This window comes from Lissotriton vulgaris, chromosome 9 (genome assembly GCF_964263255.1).
Source record: "Lissotriton vulgaris chromosome 9, aLisVul1.2, whole genome shotgun sequence".
Classification (NCBI taxonomy): Eukaryota; Metazoa; Chordata; class Amphibia; order Caudata; family Salamandridae; genus Lissotriton; species Lissotriton vulgaris.
In genome coordinates, this window is record NC_141697.1 from 716559684 (window position 1) to 716584659 (window position 24976).

At 45.3% G+C, this 24976-nt stretch overlaps 1 protein-coding gene across 4 annotated transcripts in view; it reads left to right on the forward strand.

The window, feature by feature from the left end:
- The first annotated feature begins 2913 nt into the window (after positions 1 to 2913).
- Positions 2914 to 24976, forward strand: part of RELB (RELB proto-oncogene, NF-kB subunit) — an 851517-nt gene continuing 829454 nt past the window's right edge. Inside the window, exon 1 of one of the 4 annotated variants that reach the window (XM_086938449.1) lies at positions 2914 to 3063. In XM_086938449.1, coding sequence (XP_086794575.1) covers positions 3018 to 3063 — 46 coding nt within the window. In that variant the 5' untranslated portion in view covers positions 2914 to 3017. The remainder of the gene's footprint in view (positions 3064 to 24976) is intronic. The other 3 variants (XM_086938452.1, XM_086938450.1, XM_086938451.1) reach the window with 3 other exon arrangements.

The window sequence follows — 24976 nt, forward strand, 5'->3', positions numbered from 1 at the left end:
CCACTTTCTTAATATATGGTTTGCGTGACCCCTGGGCCTCATCCATAATTGTGCAACTTTTATATGTTTAACTGTGCTTTTGTTTAAACGCTTGTGCCTCTGCACTCATAAAGAGTATAGAGGATTATTCTAGTAATAAATACATATATTTTTATAATGTATAACTTTTGTGGTGTCCTTTCATTTGATATTACAGGATTGTGATTGGTAAAACAGCTCGCTTAACACGACCTCTTGAGTTAAGCCTTTAAGGCTGCTTAGTCCATGCTACCCTAACCAGGCAGGCTTTCGGCCTGGTCATTCCATTGAGGCAGTAATATTGGTCTTTCAGAACACCTTGAGGTCTAACGCCGACAAAAATTTACATCAAGCTTTGGTGCTTCTTGATCTGTCTGCAGCATTCGACACGGTTGACTATTCCATACTGGTCAACCGTGTTGAACAGGCCGGCCTGAGAGATTCTTCCTTGGCCTGGCTGAAATCTTTCATATCTGAACGCACCCAGTCTGTTCGGCTAGGGTCTTTTACAGCTCCTAAAATCAATTCTTTTTGTGGGGTCCCTCAAGGCTCTTCCTTGTCCCCTTTACTATTTAATTTATATATGCGGCACCTTTTGTTTTCCCTAAGAGAGCACAAAGTCACTGTATATAACTATGCAGATGACTTGCAGTTAGTTTTTGTACTAAACTCACCTAATGCTGTAGAGAATTTTCAGGCAACTATGACCTTAATTCAGAGCTGGATGTCTTTAAATCACCTCAAATTAAACCCGGGGAAAACTGAATTGATCTTGCCTGGGAAGAGTGAGATTAGCTGGAGTCCACACTTCTGGCCTTATGATATGGGTCTCCCCCCCTAAAAAATCTCAAACAGTAAAGAGTTTGGGAGTGACCATCAACGAGGACCTTGCCTTAAAATCCCAGATTGGAACAGTAGTTTCTTCTGGATTTTTTCAATTAAGGAAAATAAAAAAAATTGCACACCTCCTTACCCACTCTGTCCTGATTCAGGTAGTCACCGCCCTAGTCCTTTCCCACATCGACTTCTCAAACAGTCTCTGCCTGGGCTTACCTGTAGGTCAACTTAGAAGACTGCAATACCTGCAGAATCAAGCTGCCAGACTGATCTGTAAGGTACCTAAATGGGAATCGATTAAATTAGGGCTAGAGAATTTGCACTGGCTACCTGTGGCTCAGAGAGCCGCATTCAAAGCCGGATGCTTTATTTTCAAGGCTTTGCAAGGTAAGGGCCCCCTGTTCATCAGGCAATTGATAGGGAGATACACCCCTCACGTAGCCTTAGATCAGCCCACAAAGATCTACTTGAGGTACCCCGGTTCAAGAAAAAGCGACAGGGAGGTAGCTGTTTTCACTTTCTAGCAGCTTCCTTGTGGAATTCTCTACCTTTGACTCTTAGACAGAGTAAGGACCTCCTTGCCTTTAGAAAGGCATTTAAGACCTTCCTTTTTACACAGGCCTATTTGAAATAGTGACTCTTGCTGGTATCTCTTTTGTTATGTTTTTTTATCTCTCTTCAGCGCCAAGAAGCTCTTGGGCGTATGTGCGCTTTACAAATTCTAAGTAACATAACATAACATAACATACCCTTAGGATAGTTTGTCTATAAGGTTGACTTACAACCATCACCATAAGGGATTGTTTGGACTGATACGAGGTGCCCCCAGAATTGGAGACACCATATGTGAGGCCAACTTCTCACATCTCACATTTCCAGAAATGCACACCTGCCATGAGAGAGGCTCTTGTAGGAACATCAGACCAATGGGAGTCAGAGAGGCCTGGTCAAGTGGATGCAGTACAGAGACCGGAATGTCAGACTGAAGCCACGTCTGAAGACTCTGGAGTGAATCTCCGTCCTAGAAGGAACATTCAAAAGCCCAAGAGGCTAATCGAAGAACTTTGATCAAGTCAGTTATTGTCTTTTGTTAACAAAGAGGGAGATGTAATGATGTTGAGCAGTCTAGTAGTTGGGCATGGGTGGAGCTAGGGGGTGGAAGGAAGAGGAGGAGCAAGTACAGGAAAGGGGCAGTTAGAGTAGGGACCAGGACGAGATAAGAGGTAGCTAATAAAGCTCCATGTTCAACCTAAGTAGTGTCTGTCATTATTACACACAAGACACTACATTTATGACTTAGGCAAACCTGTTGCATTTACCAATGCTTGTTATTTAACTGCCTGTTTGGCGTAGGAATGGCATCCGGTTAGGTGACTGAAAAAACAGTCAATTTTGTAAAGCAGACCAGACACTGCTGAAGCAACTTCTTGACTGTCATGTATCTGTGAACTCCCCGCATTTGACGAGTGTTGCTCACATGTATTCACGTCAAAAAGGATTCTGTCTTTTTATTTATTTAATACGATTTTATATAGCGCGAACCTTGCCCAAAGTTGCTCTTTACAAAAGGACCAGTTACGTTACATAAGGACTTCGGAGTACACGAGTTACATTTTTATCGGAGTAACGAGCTTTCAAATTTGTATCATCCACCAAAAACAGTGTTCATTTGCAACAGAACTTAAAGGGATCACCCAAACCGCCAGATTGCACCCGCATTTTTGATGCACGAGTTTTAACGACATGCCAAGATTCGAACCTACAACCAATAAATATGACGGGCACACCTCTGAGTGACGACACATCGAACTAGACTACCGAAATGAAACTAGGTTTTCGCTTCAAAGCGATTGCCATATTTTGGTCAGGCAAACGCTTCTTTTTTAGGCTCTGTCGTCCGCCTGATTGTAGACTCTTGCCTGACCCTAACATGACCACGGCTCTTGCGCATTTAGAGACGCGAATGCTCCTTGTTTAGTGTTCAACTTGAACTTTCTGAAAATCACGTGTCTTGACAGGGGCTTCCCCATTCTGTTGTGTGTGACGTTGCTGGGCGAGGCAGCCAATGAGGGACACAGCCGGTAGCAGGGGATTTCCAGTCTGATAAACGCTGCAGCTGGGTTTCAGAAAGTAGAAGGCAGAGGAGTTAAAAGAGTCGGGCGATGAGGAACCAGAGGGATGTTGCGGGGAGCGGCCGTTCGGGTCCAGGTGAGGTGCAATACTGCATTTGGAGATTTGGAGGGAGGTGGAAAGTCATCACATCACTCCAGATGGGCTGCAAGGAGTAGCGGAACTAATACTGAATTTGGGGATTTGGAGGGAGGTGGAAAGTCATTCACTCCAGATGGGCTGCAAGGAGTAGAGGAACTGACTCTAAATACTATGTATGGATAGGGGTTTCGGACTGACTCTAGAGAGTGTCGCAACATCATTCACTTGAGAGAGGGGTAGGAAAGTGGATAGGAATCTGGACAGTCGGTGGGTAGAAACAGCAGTATGAATCCTGGTGGGAAGTCGAGCGAGCAATCCATTGGTGGCGCTAATGCAAGCACCAATATTTTTCCCCAATCCCCTCGTTTTGTAGTAAAATAAAAACGACTAATTGGGGTGTAGTCATAGGCCCTGGTGCCACTGCTCCAGCTGCACTATTGATAGCTACACTCCCGATCGCTGACCCAGGAAAGGAGATAAACTACAACCCTAATCCAGGAAAGCGGAACAGTGACTGTTGACCATAAGTAAGAAAGTAGGATCAACAGTAACATGACCATGAGGAAAAAGATCGGGCCGTTCGTGAAAAGGATGCAAACGGCAAAACTGTTCATGAAAGTGAGTAAACAGCAGTAACCATGGAAGTGGAAAAAGTGACATTCGTGGCGAGGGAGAGCAGCACCAATGCTCATCGAGGGCGAGAGATAGAATTGAAAACATTAATAATTTCTGGAAGGAGACAACAGCAATGACTCATGAAGTGGTTGGGGTGACACAAAATTAAGAGTAATCTTGGGACAGGAGAGGAAAGTGATGCACATTCTCCGAGTCTGAACCCAACCCCACTCCCTCAAATAGACAAAAGTGCCTAGGCACCTGTACCTGTTAGTAAACTACTTTGGAGCAGAAATGAATGGGGCAATCCATTGAGCGTGTTCGAGCTGTTTCTATCTAGACTCCGTTAACTAACCCAGGTAATTGGGCACAGTTCTGCTATGATATGTCTGCCCTTTGCTGTAGCTTTTCAGTGGCCCTCGGTGTAAGGAGAAACTCAGTGAACACATATGAGGCAAATTCCAGAAATTAGCTCACGCATTAACTCCAAAAATGTTTTGAGGATTGCACTGAAAAAAAAAAAAATGACAGTGTGCCAGCTCTCTTTGCATAAAGTCTTACTGTCTAATGGGATTCACCAGTCAGGTCCAGCTTTAGGGAGGTGCGACCGGTGCAGCCCCACTGGTGCTGAGCTTGGAGAGAGGGGTGGGGGGCGCTGTGTTTATTTTTTATTTTTGCAGTTTTCAGGCATCAATTAAAATGTCAAGATAACTGGTGATGAATTGTTCCTGCAGGAGAGAGATTGGAGTTTTGTATAGTGGCAGTTTGGCTCATCATAAAGTAGTGCAGGGAGTTGACTTCTGCAAAAAATGAGTATAATGCACAACAATATTTTATGTAGATAGCTTGGTGGGCTACTGCTTTTGTCACAGAGATCAATCAATCAATCAATCAGTGACACTTATAAAGCGCGCTACATACCCGTGGGGTCTCAAGGCGCTGGGGGGGGGGGGGGAGCCGCTACTGCTCGAACAGCCAGGTCTTCAGCTTCTTCCTGAAGGAGAGGTGGTCTTGGGTCAGGCGCAGGTCGGTCGGGAGGGAGTTCCAGGTCTTGGCGGCCAGGTGGGAGAAGGACCTTCCTCCTGTAGTCGCTCTTCGGATGCGGGGGACGGCGGCGAGGGCGTGGTTGGCTGATCGGAGGTGGCGTTTGGGAGCGTAGAAGTTGACTCGGCTGTTGAGGTAGCTCGGGCCTTGGTCGTGTAGGGCTTTGTGTGCGTGGGTGAGGAGGCGGAAGGTGATTCTTTTGTTGACGGGGAGCCAGTGAAGGTCTCGCAGATGTCCGGAGATGTGGCTGGTTCGTGGGATGTCGAGGATGAGTCTGGCTGAGGCGTTCTGGATCCGCTGGAGTCTCTTCTGGAGCTTGGCGGTGGTCCCGGCGTAGAGGGCGTTGCCGTAGTCCAGTCGGCTGGTGACGAGGGCCTGGGTGACGGTCTTCCTGGTCTCGGTGGGGATCCACCAGAAGATCTTCCGTAGCATGCGTAGGATGTTGAAGCATGCCGAGGAGACGTTGTTGACTTGCCTGGTCATGGAGAGGGAGGAGTCCAGGATGAAGCCCAGGTTGCGTGCATGGTCTGTCGGTTTGGGTGCGGTGCCCAGGGCGGGAGGCCACCAGGAGTCGTCCCAGGCGGAGGGAGAGGAGCCCAGGATGAGGACCTCCGTCTTGTCCGATCCATTTGTTACTTGCAGTTCATAAGTTACAATCCTAACATAGGACAGTGAACGATGAACTATTATCAAAGAGCTGAATGTGAACTGTATGGTATAGGTTTGAACATTATGGGCCCTATTACGATGTGGGACAGAGTTTCCTCCTCCCCACATCATCGCGGTCATGGGACTAACCGACTAATTAGGATGCGACCAAACACTGTTCGGTCACATTCCTATACTTTACAATGGGAGCATATATTCCGCCCGGAATACAGTGCATACCTGCACCCCGTGGCAGGCACCAGGGATCAACAGGGGGCACCTATGCCACCTTGGCCTCCAACCAAAGGCTGTGCACCCATGGGGGCCCTTTTGGGGGCCCCCAAAAGTCGAGTTCCGACAGCCTTTCTGTGTCAGAAAGGCTGGCACAGAAACAGGACATCGTAATCCCAAGGGCAGATAGAGCCGCCCTTGGGATTACTGACAGCATTCTGACTGGTGGACGGGCTCGGAAGCCAGTCAGTATGACTGGTCAGATTTCTTTCTGACAACCTCTATTGTAATGAGGCGGGCAGAAAGGAATCCGACTGGCAAATAACAATGCTTTTGGAGAGGCTCCAACCAACGGTCAGTGGCTTTTTTTAACCGCATAGTAATTGGCCCCTAGTTTTTTGCTCAGTCTTTCAGTATCCTAATGTTGCTAAAAAGGGTTGGGAAGAAATACATTGTTATTAGTAAGGCAAATCCAACCACTGTGGTACTTTTTAAATACAGAGATTGTACTTCTCCAGACTAAACACTCTTAAAATGTACTGCCTATTAGTATGGATGACATGCGATTCCTACATCTTGTAATGCTCATTGTCTTGATGTAACATTTCCCATCGACTGATTTACACACGTAGGATTTATTTTCTCTGTATAATGTGTGTGGTGTAAAGTGCTCTGACACCCTACACTAGTATAAGTAGTGTGTGTTGTTCTTGTCCTTTCTCGTGATGTATAGGCTGTACTATGTATTCATTCATAGGCTATTCTATGTATTCCTTCCTAGTCTGTATCCCAGTTCTATGTTGTTACCAAGGAGCTACATTCCTAGTTAGAATCTAAGAATGTTACTGCTTGAATAGATTGTCAGTTTCTTGTGTCGGTTGTAGGATGAGGTCTGATGATATGGAGCTGCAATAAAGACCTTACCTAAGAGCCTATGCCTGCCTGTCTTTCTTCGGCTGTTTACTGGGCTCAAAAAGTTTATTTGGGGCAAGCATTTCTCAGTGATCTCAGATCACAAACCTCTAAAAGAGGTGTTTGAGAAAAAAGATATGGATTGTGTTTCTCATTGAATTAGAAAATGGGTAGTTGCTCTGCAAGATTTTGAGTTGTATGTCTCTTACTTACCTGGGGCAAGAAATATTCTTGCGGATTGTTTGTCTAGGGTCAGTGGTTCAACTATTCCTGATGGTTTTGATGATGACTGTTTTGTTGGTGAAGATTCTGGGGAAGATCTGAGAGTGTGTGTTGTGACTGAAGGTGTTGTGACAGAGTGAATGGAAGGCCAGTCTGGTGAGTGATCCCATCTTACAGCGGGTCATCACCTATGTACATGATGGTTGGTCCGAGAAGCGTGATTGTGATGACCAAATTAAAGAGTTTTGGTGTGTGAAGGAGGAGTTGTCGTGTTCGAACGAGTTGCTTTTCAGAGGCAGTAGACTTGTGGTTCCTTCAGATCTGTGTGACAAACTGGTGTAGTGTGCCCATTCTAGTCACATGGGAATAGCTAAAACAAAGGATAGACTCAGATAAACATATTGGTGGCCTGCGTTGGCTGTTCAGATTGAAAGACTGGTGCGCGCTTGTTCACAATGTGCCAACAGTGATAAGGTTCTTAAGTGTGGGACTCAACCCATGGTCATCAGACAGCAAGCTAATGGTCCCTGCGTTGATGTCACTGTGGATATCCTGGGTCATGTGAAGGTCAGAACTCAGGATCGTTATGTATTGGTGTGGGTGTGTGGATATGTTTTCCAGGTGCCCTGCCATTAAACTAGTCCATTCGGTGGACTCCTCTTCTGTGATCGGTTTCTTAGATGACCTCTTTTCTAGCGAGGGGTTGCCAGCTTCTGTGTTAACAGACAATGAGGTATAATTTACCTCTGGTGCGGAGGAAGAATTTTTGAGTGAGAGGGTCATTACACATAAGCGCGCCGCCCTGTACCACCCTGAATGCAATTGTGTGGTCGAAAGATTTGTAAGGGTGCTCAAGAAGGCTATGCAATTGGCTGTGGTCTCTAGTTGTGACTGGGAGGAAGCCATTAAAAAAAGTATGTGAATACAGGTTTACCCCACATTCATCCACCGGGGTTTCTCCTTTCACACTGTTTAAAGGAAGGGTGGCTAGTACTCAGGGCAATCCTCTCTAGGTTGCCTCTAGAAGAATGGAAGTTGGGGGCATGATTGCCTGCCCTGTGGGATGGAAGGATAGCGAACTACAGAAGATGGAGAAAAGGAAGCTGGAGTTTAATGAGAGAAAAGCTGTGAAGAAGACTATTGTTCAATTTGGAGACTGGGTTAGAGTGAGACTCCCTGAAAGAAGGGTTGGAAAGTCGAAGTTTGGACACCCAATAAGAGTTACCAAACTTCTGGGGAACGCTGTAAAAACCCAAGATCAGAGTATAGAACCTCAACAGGATTGTTAAGTGGCCTTCCAAATGTGTTGTGGAGAACTCCTCCAGTGGGCCATCTGCTCCTCCTGCTGCTCCTCCATGTCCTGTGGAAAGGAGACCTAGTAGGGTGAGGACAATTCCTCTTCGTTTAAGAGATTACAGTTGGGGAATTTCGTGTATTTATTGACTGTATTTTGTGTATTTCACTAGTTCATTAACTTTGCATCTTTTTCTTTTGTTGGAGAAAAAGGGGAGGTGAATGTGGTTTTCTTGTCCTTCCCCGTGATGTATAGGCTATACTATGTATTCCTTCATAGGCTATTCTATGTATTCCTTCCTAGTCTGTGTCCCAGTTCTATGTTACCATGGAGCTACATTCCTAGTTGGAATCTAAGAATGTTACTGCTTGAACAGATTGTCAGTTTCTTGTGTCCGTTGTAGGATGAGGTCTGATTATATGGAGCTGCAATAAAGGTCTTACCTAAGAGCCTGTGCCTGTCTGTCTTTCTTCGGTGTTGGTCATCACCTCATAGTGGTATAAAACAAATGAAATGCAAATGATGAGTAGCACAGTTGGTGGGTGTTAGTGAGGGAATCCATGGAGAAGGAGGTCATGGGGGGTGGGGAGCATCAAAAAGGACTGTCCTGGATTGGGGGAAATGTTTAAACAGCTAATAAGTTGCAGTGCCGTGCATGCCTGTGCTTTTGCCATTATGAAGGTAGTCAGTGGGGTTGTTTGCAGTAGCTTTAATGCATCATCACATTGTCTGCAAGCGTTTCAAGGCACTTGACTAAAATATATTTACGTGTCAAGTGTTCTTTGTACCATTGTATACTTTCAAACTGCATTTTCTAATAGAATACATACGATAATTTTATGTTAAACATAATGTATAACCAAAATTCACATGTGTAGGTTTTATATAAAACACCTAAATGAACTGCAGAGAAGCAAAAATGAGAATTGAAGCGGGAAATGTAATTATATTTGGATGTATTGTGAAAAAATGTGGGTCGCCTGAAAAAACCCACTGTCAAATAGATATGACCAGAGTTCCTGAAGCTGCAAGTCAAACCAGGAGCGTTCCTATTAATGCTGTATTGGCATTGTAAAAATTCTGCGTTTTAGTTTGAATTACTGGGGTCAAACATGTCTCAGGGCTTTTCAATTCTCCTTTTATCTGTTTAATATATTGAGCACTAAAACATAATTCGGGGGCGGTGAGGGGGGAGTCGTGGGGATTCTTGCAGATGATTGGGTAAAACAGATTACCAAAATCAATTTTGATTCTATGACATTTTAATGCTTCATATTCTGATCAAGACAGTCAAGGTATTGGCATTAATATGAAGACAAGCTGGATCAGATCAATGAAGCCTTTCTTCCTAAAAGAACAAACGGAACAAAACAACTCACATCTTTGCCAACTAAAGCTTTTGTCTGGAACCTAAAAACGCAGTGACTGCTCTGGGGAGAGTGGAATGTTTGTGCGTTAATATTTCAGTATGCCAAAGTATCTTAGAAAGCAATGACAATCTACTGCATACCGGGCTCTCCATTGGCAGGAAGTTTAACCTAGAACCAAAAATATTTTAGTTAGGATCACACTATTAAATGGTCTAACTTACAAGACAGTTTCTTTGTGCAGAAATATATAATAATCAAGTCATTGATTTTGGGATAACAGAATGAATAATTTGTTGGCAGAAATAATAAAGGCACATGATCGTAAAAATAAATTGATCTGGTTCTGACAAGGAATTTTCTTGATGATACTACTACTTTCCTTTTAAGCAGGGTCTTGACATTCTTAACCTTACAAACAGGCATTTGCAATGCAATAGATCTCACATTACTGGAAGTTTGAGCTATTGGTGTTGCATTATTATTAGCAATGCCAATAGCTCAAAGTTTCAGGAAAGCGAGACCTATTGCATTGCAAATGCTTTTGAGACTGTTGCCGTGTCTTGCGGAGAGGGTGAGGGAGAGAGAGAGGAAGCATGAAAAGGAGGGGGGAGAGAGAGAGAGGAAGCATGAGAGGGAGAGAGGGAGAGAAAGGAAGAGGGATAGAGGGAAAGAGGGAGAGGAAGAGGGGAGAGAGAGGGCGAGAGAAAGAGGTAGGGGGACAAAGAGAAGTTTAAAAAAAACACACACAAACGCCAATAGCAGCTGACGAAAAAAAAGCACACACACAAGCGTATGGTCAGCTTTCCGAACCCCCCCACATGAGGTCTCTCGTTGCACGAGCAGTGCTGCGCACTGCAACGCTAGGCGCGATACCTAAAAACGGAGAGCTCAAGAGGGGCCCGTTTCAGCATCTGCTTTCAAGAACTGCCAGGGCTGAGCACCGGCAAGAACTGGCACACTTAAAGCCCTGATTTCAACCAATGATGGTTCGGGGAGGACACAGACGGCTCAATGGCCAAGGTAAAATGGCGCTACCTTGCACTGAACGAAGGGGTGCTGGATAGATACAATGATAGAACCCCCTTACTACTCCTTTCACCCATTTAATAGTCCACAGCCTTTTGAACCTTATAACCAGTGGGGGCTGGTGGCATTTGAAATACATGGGGAGAGTGTGTGTGTAAAATGTGAGGATATGTATTATGTTGTGAATGAGCCCAAGGCACAAGTGATGCAACTCGCCAGATGAGGCTAAGTTAAGAGGTATGTAGAGGTGTGTGTGTGTGTGTGGAAGAATGGTTTGTGGAGGAGGTATGTGTGGTGGATTGGAAGAGGGAGCTTCAGAGAAGCATTCATGGAACAGTGTGATATAAAGGCAGAGTGTTGGTGCATCCCAGGCCTCTAGCAATGGACAGCTGCTGAGTAAGCTGTGGCAACATGTGGAACAAGCATTTACAATGCAACGGTTTTGCCTTTTGAAAAGTTAGAGCTATTGGCATTGTAAATGACAAACCTTTTATTTATGTATTAGTTTTGAAAACAGCTAAATAAATGGCATTGTCATTTACATTGCCAATAGCTTAATCTCTCGCAAATGGGAGACCTATTGTACCCTACGGACGAGCTCAGCAGACAGCAATTAATACCACACACACACACACCAAGAGCCAGCCGCTGGGTCAAGCTGCAGTTCTGGGACACGGCTGGACAGGAGATGTTCAGGTGTGTACGCTGGTAACGTCACGGGTGTGTAATGCCCAGCTGTCATTGTACGTGTTATTTTATGTAATGCTAAGTGCAAACTGCTGTATGTCAGTGTTTGCATATAAGTCTTGCTACTACGGAAGCAACCAGGGGGGAGTGGGGAGGATCGCACTTAATGGGAACATTAATACAGAGTACCAAATCCTTATGTAATTTCAGTTGTAAATTACATGTATACCATGTACTTACAGTAATATAGGGGGCCTACAGAGGGCAGATTTGGACAATCGAAACCTAAAAAATAGTGTTAGAGGTTCCCCTCTGGCTGTTCCACGACACACCATTGCGGGGCGGCACAGCAGACGTATCATGATTGCTTTCAAAAGCACGCGCGACAAGACGAGGGCGCGTGTGCGGCCCTGTGCACGGCTATAAAAAGGATATATTTACAGTGTGTGCGACGTGATCCACAGCAGGGAGGCCAGCGCCTAGAGGCCGAACGACAAGCACACTTTGTCATCTGCGAAGCACTTGGTCAGATAGTCCCAGTTCCAAAGTGCCAAGGTTACAAGCTGCTGTCCTCGGGCCGCCTCCGTTCCATTTTCGGGGGAACTCGTCGGAGGGAGACCCATTGCTGAACTCTTAAATTAAAACTTTTTTGATGTTCGCTGCCGTTTTCACGAGGTGTGCGATTAGGGCCGCGACATGCAGGCACACTGATCCTAGTGCTCTAGCCTCTAGTCTAGGCACTACGTTGCTATTTGTACACGGGCAAGGAACGTGCTCAGTTGTTGAAACCATGGCTTCTAGGTGCCGAGTTCATGTTTTTGGCTTGCTTGTCGCCAATTAGTGAGAAGCTGCTTGTATCATTCCTTTAACAACAACCACAAGTGTCTCTTGTAATTCTAGGCACTAAGTCATGGACATTTGGTTAACGTGTGTTGCTAGCACCTCCTCATCCACGCGTGACTCCGCCTTGTGTGTGCTGAGCTACTGATGGCCATGTTGCAAGGTGCTGTTGCAGATGTCCCGGAGACTTTTGTAGCTGGTGCCCGTGCTTCTAGGCGCAGTGTTGCAGGAGTAGAAACAAATCTTTGCTTTGAAGAAGTTTCGATGTGTTTTATTCTGGGTATCTCGAAATTGTCCACAGCAGTCGCTCACCTACAATAGGAGCAGAGTCCCGTGGGTTGTAGATAGTCTCAACGGAGAATCACGCATATTGCGAGCACCTGAGGGCTCCAACAGCAAGAGTAGTGGTGTGTCCAAGACGCCAGGAGTCCAGACGGGCTGCAGTCCTCCTCGGTGAGCCCGAATGTGCCCGTGAGCTCAGGTGTCCAAGAGGCAGCTCGGCTCACCGGCCGACAGCAGGCAGGGGCTCACCGGCCGACAGCATGCAGGGACTCGCCGCCCCTCCCAGCCCAGTCACCCGAAGTCCTGCAGCTCTCAACTTCTTCTAAATGTTTTCCAAAACATCGCTTCTGTCACAGGCGAATCCTGGGAGGTTGGAAGGGCTCACAACCCCCGAACAGCTGTTAAGATCCTCGGCCGACGAGCCTCACCTGTGCTGGTTAGCAATCCGAACGTTGCATTCTGGGAATTGTAGTTTCACATTCTGGGAATTGTAGTTTCACTTTCAGCATTTGCTAAAACAGTGAAAACACCCCCTTAAGTATTGGCTAAAATGCCAGGGATGGTTGAAAAGTGTCCCACAGCGGTGTGGCGACTTGAGCAGCCCTTTAGCAGCCGAAGGACAGCGGCGCTCCTCCCTTCACGCTTCAGCTGGTTTCCTGGTGTGGGTTCTGCCCTCCACCCCTCCTCCAGTGGCACAGAGCGGGATGTCGCTGCCTTCACTCCTCACCTTCGGCAGCTGGTGGAACCACATTCCTGCATCCCACGACACGGACAGGGGCGGGGGGGGGGAGTGGGAACGGACAGCGGGGGGTGGGGGCGGGAAAGGGTAATCCAAAGGTAGACGGAAATAAAATGAGGAAAGGGCCCGGTGGGCTGCGAGAGGGGCACACCTGTGTGTTTGAAAGATTACTTTACAGGGCCGGGGGCAGCTGGGTGTCCATGTAAAGCGCTGCAATACATTTGGATCTAATTTGCGCTATATAAAACTGCATACAAATATAGTTTACTATCCGATATATGTACAAGTGCACGATATTTGTATGCATGAGCAATAAGAGTACTTATTTCATGCCAGTGAAATAAATATGGCACCCTAAATCACATTCTGGAAACAAATAAACGAATACAATTTAATTTAAATTTTTATTACAGTGCGAAGGCCAAAGTTAATGTTTATCCCCCCCAACTCAAATATGGTAATACATTATATATCACAATGAATGCATACGCAGTCTGTAGATTTGCATATGCAATAAAATAAGCATATCAAGTTGTACATCCCTAGACTTAATATCATGTCACACATATATTTATGTATCGGTTGCTGTCGAGGTGTTGAGGCAATTAATTTTACCCAGTCATTGGCGCTTAAAAAACAGCACGGGAAATGCTACAATAACATATTTTTTTCAGAACATAGGTTTGGTGATAGTGTCACAGAGTTAAAGAAAGGGAAAACTACTTCCGGAGTAAGGGCAGGCCCTGCTTCTGGGCCTGCAATGCTTTGTCCACCCTGACAGTCACTACAGACCGCTCTCCAGCCGTCTTCACTATTGCGGCTCTCACTAAAAGTGCACGGAAACGGCGGTCTCAACTCTGCACTGTAAAAATAAAATCCTTCTTATTGACAACGCATTCACCCTATTTGCCATTACATGTCACAGTCCAGAATATATTCAGAAAAGGGGGTGGTGATGAACAGAGTGTCTGAATTAAGCATACCACTCTTACCCAGTCCAAAGATCAGGGCTTGATCCATCACGGTTATTTATCTCACTGCACCATCCCAGCTCAGAACAGACTAATTTGCATATAGCCAGGTTCTGAACTGGGATGGTGCAGTGAGCTAAAAAACGGTGTTGGATCTAGCCCTGATCTCTTGACTGGGTGAGAGTATTCTGCTTAATTCAGAAACTCTGTCCATCACCACCCCTTGTTGTTAAATATTTTGTCCACCCTAAGCGTGGAAGGGTATACTCAGATGTGAGTCCCTTGCTCATTGCACCACCAGGATTCAAGCAAGCCGGGCCGACGACGGCTCAAATGCCAGAAACCGGTCCCCGGAAGCTTGTTTCCTTCCCAATGTAAGAATTGGCTTGGTAGTTTGGTTTGCCCTGTTCCCATCATGCACTGGGACAGGAACAGACTAATTTGCATATAGCCACGTTCTGAACTGGGATGATGCAGTGAGCTAAAAAACGTTGTTGGATCTAGCCCTGATCTCTTGACTGGGTGAGAGTATTCTGCTTAATTCAGAAACTCTGTCCATCACCACCCCTTGTTGTTAAATATACAGTCCAGAATATAACATGAAGTACGTTTGATTTACTTAAGTGAGCAATCCTTGCATTTGACTGTTCACACCGACCCGACCAGCACACTGCGTCCAGTGGTGCAGCAAGAGTGGGTGCTATGGGCAACAATGCAAGCAAGAAAGTGGGGCCTTATGCCACAGTAGGAGCATTCATAGCACTGTGTCCAGGTGCTACTGTACCTGCGGCACTATTGCGAGCTACGCCCCTAAATACCCCCTCTAGAAAGGTTAAGTGTGTGTGCTTCCCCAGGGAGATAATAGTACAACCGGTACCATCATTTGAGACGGGAGGAGTGTGCACATCCAAAACAACAAAGGAACAGCAATGAAAGCGACTTTACGTCATGTTTACGCATTCTTTTTAATGAGATCATTTTGCATTACAGTTACATCCATTTTCATTTAAAAATGAAAAAAAATACTTCATTTACCTCATCACTATAAAGCATAATTAATTCACCGTTGTGATACCAATACGAGGATGAGACCTCAGTATAGACATGACAAATAGTTTGTTGACAATTTATCGAGTATCATTTCTAAACACCTTACAATTTGTTACATTATGGGCATGTGATGACACGGACCCGAGATGACACGAGACAGCAAGTTATGGTCTCGTGTCTTGCAATGGTTGTGTATTGTTCCAGATTGTGCATTATTTGAAGTAAGGAGGTTGGGTTGTTTGGAATGGTATGCCGGCATTATGATGATGACCGGGAACTGAAGAGGACGTGTAAACGTAATAAACCTTTCAAAATACTTTTCCCTGCTTCTTAGTATCTTTCCAACACAATTCATGCACAGTCGTCGTCACTGCTATGGCGTAGCTGTTCCGCAAGGAGTTAATAGTTTGATATTTTAAACCCGTGAGAAGCACTCACAGGCCCTGGTGGGTCTCCTCGCAGGCGGAGCCGAGTGCGTGTAACTGCGAAGGCAAAGTCAGAAACACCGGCCATGGAGGAAAAGACAAAGATAGGCGCGGCAGGCAGGCCTGACCTACTCACCCGTGAACCAGTGAGAGAGACACTCCCATTTCCGGAGCCGAGACTGAGGTAAGCCACAGTGGCCAGCTGGATTTTAATTCAGGAAGGGAGGTGCCGGCAATGCCGGACCAGATTCAGGGGCGTTCCCGAGAATTGGCTTTCGGCTGACGTAGCGTGACGTAGCCAAAAGCCAAAAATTCTCGGGAATGCCCCCGAATCTGGTCCTGCATTGACGGACAAACGTGTCTTCCAATGGCTATCCTCCATTTGTGGAGCTAGCCAATGGAAGACCGGGGCGGATTCCAAGCCCCATACTATAGTCATTAGGTTTTCACCTGCGCGAAAAAGCTGCGCAGAGCGCAGCTTTCGCCAGGCAAAACCTAAAAAGGAACAGTCTCTGGGGAAATTACTAGGAAAACGTGAGAATGGGCCTTATTCTTGATACCCATTGAAATCACAAAATGTGCTACTGGTACAGGCAAAACCTGAGAACCGGAGCAGTGAAATGACCACAGCGCTTAACCCTGCTTGCAGGCAAGTAAAACTAGGCGCTGAGAAATGACGATCACCGGGCAGTAACACACAACGAATGTAGGGCAGCGCCGAAAGTAAAATATGGCAACACTAATTAAAGCATGTGCCTTGTTTTCTTGTTGTGTTTTTTTTCTATAACAAATAAGAGACCAATGGTATACCTACTCATTCTGGTTTTAACCCAGACATTTAAGTTGTTCACATAAGAAGTACAATGGAATTGGACTTCCGCCCAGCTGTTCTGTGCATATCCCCAATACCATGACCACTTCCTGTCTTACACTAATTTTGGCGTCTCACTTCATAAGAACACTATACTTTTACACTTGCTTAACTTTGTCCAACTAATTGCCCAGACGTGGGTCCTGTGCTCACTAAGCCACTGGAGTCAAGCTATCCTGGCTGAAGACAGCTGATAGCCAGAAACCGGTCCTAGGATGATTAATTCCAGTCCAGGGAAGACATGGCTTGGCAGATTGGGCTGGACTGTTCCCATGAGGCACAGGGTCAAGACTGATTTGCATATGGCCATATCTGAACTGGGGTGGCTTGGTGAGCAAAGTAACGATGGATTAAACCCAGATCTGTGACTGGGGGTTACTTTTTTGCCATTGTGCAACATTCAGTCCATCATCTTATGTGTTTTGCCTTTAGTTTTTAACAGCAAAATGATACAAAAATATTTGTCTCCTTTACCTTGTTCACTTCTCGCATTTAAAACAAAACGTCATGACTTGATCACAGGCTTTTCTTTTTGTAACACACTTTATTGATGACTGCAGTACAATATATGGATATAGAGAGATGGGTTCCCTCAATACAGTCTTTTTTTTACCCTTGTACATCAGTGGCATATTCTTTGACATTAATGGTATCAAGCGAACAATGAACACGGTATGCCTTTCGCATCATCACAAAGTTGTGTATATTGACATTCAACTGGTAGAAACTTGTGCAAACTCAGTAACCCCCCTGCCCTAACCCTCCCCGCCCCCCTTGACTTGATCACAGCCTTACCATGAAATCTTCCTTTGAAACACCACTAGGTTGAACTGTCATATAGTACTACATTAGCGTTAATTCTTAACTACAGTGCGAATAAAACCAGTTTTCATGGGTTTATCAAAATCCTTCCACTTCACACAGACTTTCTAGTTGATGCACTTTTTCAAAATGCTCTTACAGGCAAAACAGAAGTTGGGAACCATCTCCTAATTTATTTCTTAAAAGTGATCAACATAACACAATAACAGGGCAAACAAGTGCACAAGTACCCCATGGCACATTTCTGCCGTACAACACTAGGTGTGGGAGAGATCTAGTGTCTAAAGCATAAAAATGCATCAATTTTGCCCCTATCCAGGGGTGCTTCTGCTGGCAGGCCCTGGCCATGTAGAGGTTTTTTTTCCAGTTGTGCACACCAGTCCATTCATCTCTCCCATTCCCCAAGGGTGGTGTTGCCTCTGACCTCCATTTTCAGGCAATGCCATTTCGGGCGATATCATGCTTCGCCACCACCGTTGCCATCCCAACCAGATCTCAGCTGCCCTGAGAATTCTCGACCCCATCCAAAACACCTAGAAGGGCATGAGTGGGTGGAAGGGTGATGTGGGTTTGGAGTATTTGAGTTAGGGCAGCCATAATTTGCTGCCAGTAGGCATCTTTTGGGGAGGGGGGTGGAAGAAAACTGCATTGGTACAGGGACATCTGGGCTATCCCAAGCGTTAACTCTACTGGCCTACCAGAGCCGAAGCGGTGTGAGATAGATGGCATGGAGATAATTAAGTTGTATCAGGCGGAGCCTCAAGAATATTGCTAGTTCACAGGGGGCATTTGCGCCAAGGACCAGTCAGTATCGCCCAGCTGCCCGACCCATCTGTCTCATTTCTATCTGAAGAATGAGAAATGCCATCTCATAACTTAATATTAAAAGGGTCCAGGTAGCATTCCAACATAAAAAAGTCTACCCCAGGACCACATCGAAGAAGCTTTCTCAGGAGACCCGGTGTACAGCTCCGTTCAGTCACAGCCCTTTTCTTAACTACCGCGCACAGTTTTCAGTCAGACCTGTCCCATCATTCCGATAGGACTTTTAAGCACTTGTTGATTTTAGCTGGCCCCAAGGATGCACACTTCAGTGAAAGCGCACACCACATTCACACAGACCATACCCCATCCAAAATGTACACATTCGAAGCATTAAAATTAGGAATCTGATCAAACTACGCACTCAATTCAATTTAAAGCAGCAGCACAGTCAAATTTCTGTCATATAACCCGACAGTATGGTTTCCTGGTGCTACTCTTTTTCCAACAGGGATTATTTGTTTCCCTGATACTCCTGCCCTGACAATACTGTATTGAGGGCTTGGCTCCCCTGCCTACAATCGTTCACTCCTCCATCCTCCCCAGGAGCTTTGGTGTAAGTCACCTCTACCATAGAACTTGAGTGCTTTACTACGGAATTAAAAAATACTATCTTAATCTCCACTTAAATATGGCCATGTTACTAATTAGCAACGCTATATTGATTAAACTGAACTGTGCGATAGCTTACTGAGGTAAATGTGTGTTCCCCACGACAAAAGCATGAATTTGTCAGAAGAGGTCTTTTTAACATACGCAGGTGATCACCCATTTTGATTCTGATGCAATAATCAGGTTCTGTCTAGACTAATCACAAGGTCTAGTACAAGTTGCTTCCCCTAATGCTCAAACAATGCATAACCTGGAACCCTCATACCTCTCAGCTACTCATCTGACCTGTCCTGACCTGAACAATATGTTCTACTCACCAGTGCTTACTCACTGTTCTGGAACCACCCTACGCTTCTTTGTGGTTTTGGTCTTTCTATTAATTTTGTCTATTGCTGTGAACTGCCTTCCCTCATCAGCTCTGTGCTGCCTCCCCACTTTCATTTTTTCAGCCAGCCCTCAAAACCCACGTCCTCTGATTTGACCACAATCAACCTTGCCCGCTGTCATTGCTACCAGAACTGGCCCCTATTATATGGATTTGAACCTGTATAATATATAAATATGCTCTTAATCTATTGCATCACCTTAAGTCTGAGTACTCACAATCCTGGTTCATCATATTGTTTCTCTATACAGCCACGGATTCACTATTTTCTCAAATACTGCTGTGCTCCTCTCTGAAGCAAATCTGGTTGAAGAGCTTCCAAATGAATAAATGCAACTAGTATGCTGTCGCGGTCTCTCTGCACTGGTATCTTTAAGTAGAAGACAGGCTTTGGTAAAGACTGTCTGCATTGGCTGCCAGCTGAGTGGCTTTTCTAATGCTAGTTATTTTTCTTTTTAATGCTGTAGTAAATCTTCAATTCAGACACATTAAGAACAAAATGGGTGCATCAAAATATGCGATAAGGGTAAGCAAATTAAGTGGTAAAAAATGCACATTAGGCAGCATGTTCCCTGGCATTATTATTTTAAGCAATTTGAGCTACAAACATTTTTGCAAAATCCGTAATTTTTGCCAATTCTGGAGTATGTGGAAAATCCATAATTTTATGGTAAATTCTCCTGCCACAGAAATGCCGAAATCCACTGACTTACACAATTGCCCATTATTTTAATCAAAAATATATTCAAGAAAGGTAAATTAGACCTAAACATTTGAAGTACAATTAGTGCCCATTGATAGCTACACTTTGAGGGGAACACTTTTTTTCAAGCCAAGTAATTCAAAATACACATGAAATACAAAAAACACATAATGGGCACCATGTGTAATATGATCCAACATTGCCATCTCTGGGTGCTTGTACCATTTACCAATCACTCTGCCTTTGGCCTCAGTAGCACAGACGAAGGCACGAAGGACCCCTTCCGTTTACCCTTCATTCCATGGGTCACAAACCAGCTGTTCCTTTGAAGAATCCCTTACCATGTCTCCTGGGGTGAGAGAGTGACTCCTGAGCCGCTCTTGTCTAACCAGCTACAAAGTGCAGGCTGAGCCCATGGCCCAGTACAGAATTTAGGCTACAGCACATACAGCAGAATACACACACAGCACATCGTCCAAATATTAGCAGCAACTTATTCCGATTTTACAAAAAGAAACAAGATATCGTGCTTCGACCCAAATGTTTGCGGAAAAAAATCCCGACAGCCCAACATATACCACCAGTCGCTCCATAAACTCCGAAATGTATTGTGTACTGGACCTCAGTGCGTAACAGCATTCTGGTCCCTCAATTCTTATCATTTAGGACCGCCATTGTTGAAAGGTAGGGTAACTTCCAACCTCCAGTTTTGCTGAATTATCGACCTTGCTAAGAGAGTGGTTAAAAAAAGTTGTTTCTTATGGAGCAATTTTATATTAACGTCGGATGAGTAGCCCGATACTGCTGTCTGTGAATCAATTTAAAAAAAGTAAATCTCTAATGTATGGTAGCAGTACTCCTGCACATCGGCCCAAAATTGCTTTCTTTTTGGACAATTCCAGAAAATAAGTGTTTAGTTACCCCCACTGAACACCTAAAACAGCTTCCTGATATTTCAGGATTTTTTTTATTCAGAAAAGCCGGTGCTATAAAGCAGCCATTTCGTATAATACTGCATACAGCAAAAATTCGCCCCCTCTTAGTAAGGAAAAGTAAAACAAATTAATCTTATTCCAAGTCTCTGTCGAGATCCGAAGGCCCTCCTCAGACTGCCATTTCTCATATGCTGTGCCTTTCATAAATACATCGGTTCCCTTATTTTGTCTAAAGTTGGCTACCCAATAGCTTATAGATCTGCCTGTTTTAGTCTGTCAAATCTTTAACTAAATCTAAACTTGCCATAATTATTCTGGGATCTACTTCTGTTAAAAGCGTATTAGGCGAATAAACAACCATTGAATCAACATTTTAGGGACTAATGGAAGGTTCAACTACAGTCCAATCCTTCCTGGGGGTGCATATTTAGAAAATCCACAATACTCTGATGCCATCTCTCCCCCATCTGGAAGTGTTTTTTCATCTATTAAACGAAGGGGGCTGATGTAGATATACGTTAAACGAGATACACCACTAATGGCGTGTACATCAATGTTTAAACAAGCATTGGCGTAGCCAATAGGTCTCGCCTTTGGAACCTTCTAAGTGTTTAGCCATGCAACAGTTGCTGTTAACTGCAGAGCGGGGGCTGGCCAAAATGAAGTCAAGGGCCGTCATTGGAAGCGCTTTCACGCGCTACAAGATTGACGGCCCTGGGACCCATCATTAACGGCCTGGCCTGGCGCCTGCGCACTGGGCACAGCATCACCACCACCACTAAGGCACCACCACCACTAAGCTAGGTGGTCACGTTACTAAGCTAGGTGGTGGGGTGCGTACTACGTGCACGGTGTCTGACGGATTGCAGCCTTACTGTAACTTATTGCCTCAGCTGCACAAGTGCGCGCAGCGCTTTTTTACCTAATTTGACGGGCCGGCCGGCGGTGGGCCCCCTGTTCTGCGATCTACTGCGGGCCGGCGGTGGGGCCCCCAGGAGCGCGAGGCCCTGGGCAGCTGCCCATACCGCCCATGCCTAGGACCGGCCCTGGGGATAAGTCGGTGGTTATACCGCTCACTCCGGGCACAACACAACCAAATGTGGATTATCCCTTGAAGTGGCATACGAGCCCAGTGAAATATCTGGGTATTTGGGTGCATAGAGATTCGGATCTGGTGGTGAGGGGAAAATTACGGCAGGGCCATGTCTCAGCTAGAGAAACAAATAGATAAGTGGACAAGGTTGCCCCTCTCTATGGCAGATCGCATAGCTTTACAAAAAATGATAGTATTTCCAAAATTCTTATATCTTTTCAGTAATATACCTATTTGGCTGACGCAGGCGCTGTTCACTAGATTGAAGACGGCAATGCAGAAGCTTACATGGGCAGGGAAACAGGCTAGAATACGCTGGGATATCCTCACAAAACCGTACCATAAAGGGGGCTTTGGGGCGCTGGACTTTCAATTATATTATTATTGTGCGCAGCCACAACATGCTCACTACTGGCTGCAACCGCATGCTTATATTCCGCATGTGGCGGTGGAGAGGGACAGCGTATACCTGACACCACTGACGGCCTACATCTCGGACCCTGTGTCCTTCACCCACAATGACAAAATTCAGACAGTACACTGCACTTCTAGAGCCTGGCATATGCTGGCAAAGCGATCCAAGAAAGCCCCTGTTTATGCTCCGGCACTTACACTCACGCACCATCTGAAATTATCGGTCACGCAAGAACACCGAATGTTGCAACTGCTGGCGGAGATGAAATTAACCACAATGGCAGATGTGTTCCCTAGTGGCAGTTTCATTCGAGCGGAGGATCCCTCGCTAAGTAAACACAACACACAAATGAAGCGGTTTACAATTTACACTTACAAACGGCGATGAAGAACTTATACGATTCCTTCCCTGCAGAACCACCTACACTCTTAGCTCTACAAGCTCTATTGACCGCACCTACTCGCCGGAAACTGATTAACCGCTTGTATACTACGTCCCAAGCGGAACAAATAGGGTCTGCATATACATTGCATAGCAAGTGGGAGATGATGCTGGGGGATACTATTAGCAAACAGGACTGGGACTACAGTTGCACACAATTGCAGCTGATGACACCGAACTGCAATTTATGGATAATACATTTTAAATTCCTACATCAATTTTATTACACGCCGACCCAATTACATAAATATGGCATCCGATCTACTGACAAATGTTACAGATGTGAGGCTCTAGGGGCTGACTTTTTACACGTAGCGTGGGCATGCCCACAGATACACAAATACTGGGAGGAAGTGACGGGGGCATTAACCATTATGCTGTCCGAACTGATACCTAACGTTACGCAAGTCTGCTTATTGGGTATTTACAAGGTAACACCAGCCAATAGGAGGAAATTCATGGCAGTATTGCTACTGCTAGCCAAAAGACGGGTAGCTATTAGGTGGGGCAGCAAACTTCCCCCCAGATTCAAGGACTGGCTCAAAGACATGTCATACTGTAAGGACACCTTAGAGATCTATTCGAAAGAACTGCCGCTGGCATCTAGGCCTAGGGATTACTGGGAGCCACTGCTACATTATATCTCCAAAATGCACAGGCGGCTGAGGGAACGTAAACCTGCACATACAAGCTAGCTGATATATGGCGATTACGCCACGTACCCAAAGGGAACTAAACTGGAGGCACAATTTACTACTGAACGCATGAGGAGTGGTAATGCACAATGTACATTGGAATGTCTGAATGTTTTATTTTTTACATCACATGCTGTTGTTGCGCGTTATAGAACTGTGAAATTGTAACCCCTTTGCCACAGAAACTTGAACATATGTACCTGAGGTAAAATGAATGTATACTACGCCGTGTATAACTGTTTTATTTAAACATGTGATATCATGCTGAAGCTGTTTGTAATTTTGATGTGGGCTGGGCTTAATAAACAAATTTGGGAAAAAAAGTACATCATTGCTGTTAAGTATGGGCGGAAAATCCGTTCCGCTCGCGGATTTTGCGGATTTTCGGTAAATTCGCAATCCGCGAGATTCGCGAATTTCCCGCAAAATCCGCAAATCCGCGAGCAGCGGATTTTATGGCTTGCTCGCACTGTTCGCGTGAGTTCGCGGCTTCCCAGTTCAATTTCGCGCCCCGCGAATAAGCGCTAAATTGCAGAAATACGATCTTAGCAAAACTGAAACTACTTACCAGGTTCAAAAGTTCAAGCTCATCATTAGTAGCCATTTCCTGTAGTGCTTCCTGAGGGGCCCCTCCAGAGTTCAGTTGCCTACTTGCAACTATTATGTGACCCTGCTCTGACCCTCAGAATAGTTACACATATGCCACAAAGGTCCTGAATTACAGCTAAGGGAGACTAGCAGGAGCCAGGCTGGAAGTTCAAATCCAGTGACACATTAATCAGCCCCTAATTCATTATTGTCAGTTGGGGCAGGGCAGGTGTTGTAACTAATTTTGCAACAATGAAAGCACTTAGCAAGTGCAAAAGATCACTAATCAGGAAGCACTAAGGAAGCAGGTGCCAGCTAAAAAAATATTCTGTGACACATTAATCAGCCCCAAATTAATTCAGGTCACTTGAGGCAGGGAAGGTGTGCTTTGCTTTGCCACAATAATGTACACTGGACAACCAGAGGGTGCTGTGATGAAACAGAGGGTGGCATGGGTGGGCCAGAGGGTGGCATGAGTAGTCAGAGAGTGGCAGTGGTGACAGAGGGTGGCAGTGATGAAGAAGAGTGTCCCAAACAGGCTGGACACGTAGAAACAACAAGTTCGCAAAACTTGCGACCCGACAGGTAAGTTCGCGTTTGCGAAATTGTACAAAACCCTCGCGAACTGGCAGAAACCCGCGCGAACACAAAAAAAAATCCGCAAATTCGCGAGAATTCGCGGATTTTGCGGATTGCGAGTTCGCAAATCCGCAAAATTCGCGAACGCGAGATTCGCAAAATTCGCCCATGCTTAATTGCTGTCTACAGCCATGCATCAAGCAGTGTCTTTTTGAGGTCAGCTCAGATTAGAAGACAACTCATGCTTAACCATTACTAAACAAGCATAGTAATAATGAGCACAAGTCCTACGGCTTGCTAACCTAGGCACTCACTTCTTTGGCCTGCTACTATGCATGCTTATAATGTTGCTTCTCTCAGGGAACATTGATTAACTTCAAAGGCATTTCCCTTTCTGCTGCTTACCAGCAAACTGCAGTAACACAGCACCACTACTGAACACTGTTAGAAATGGGGATCTCTTGTTGGCAGTGGCTGGTGCCAATGTCCAAATAGGGACCCTTCTTCCTAAGTCAGAGTAAGGGGGCTACACCCTTTGATAACCCCTGCTCAACCCTGTGGTAACATAGCATGAGCAGACAGGCCTATCTCAG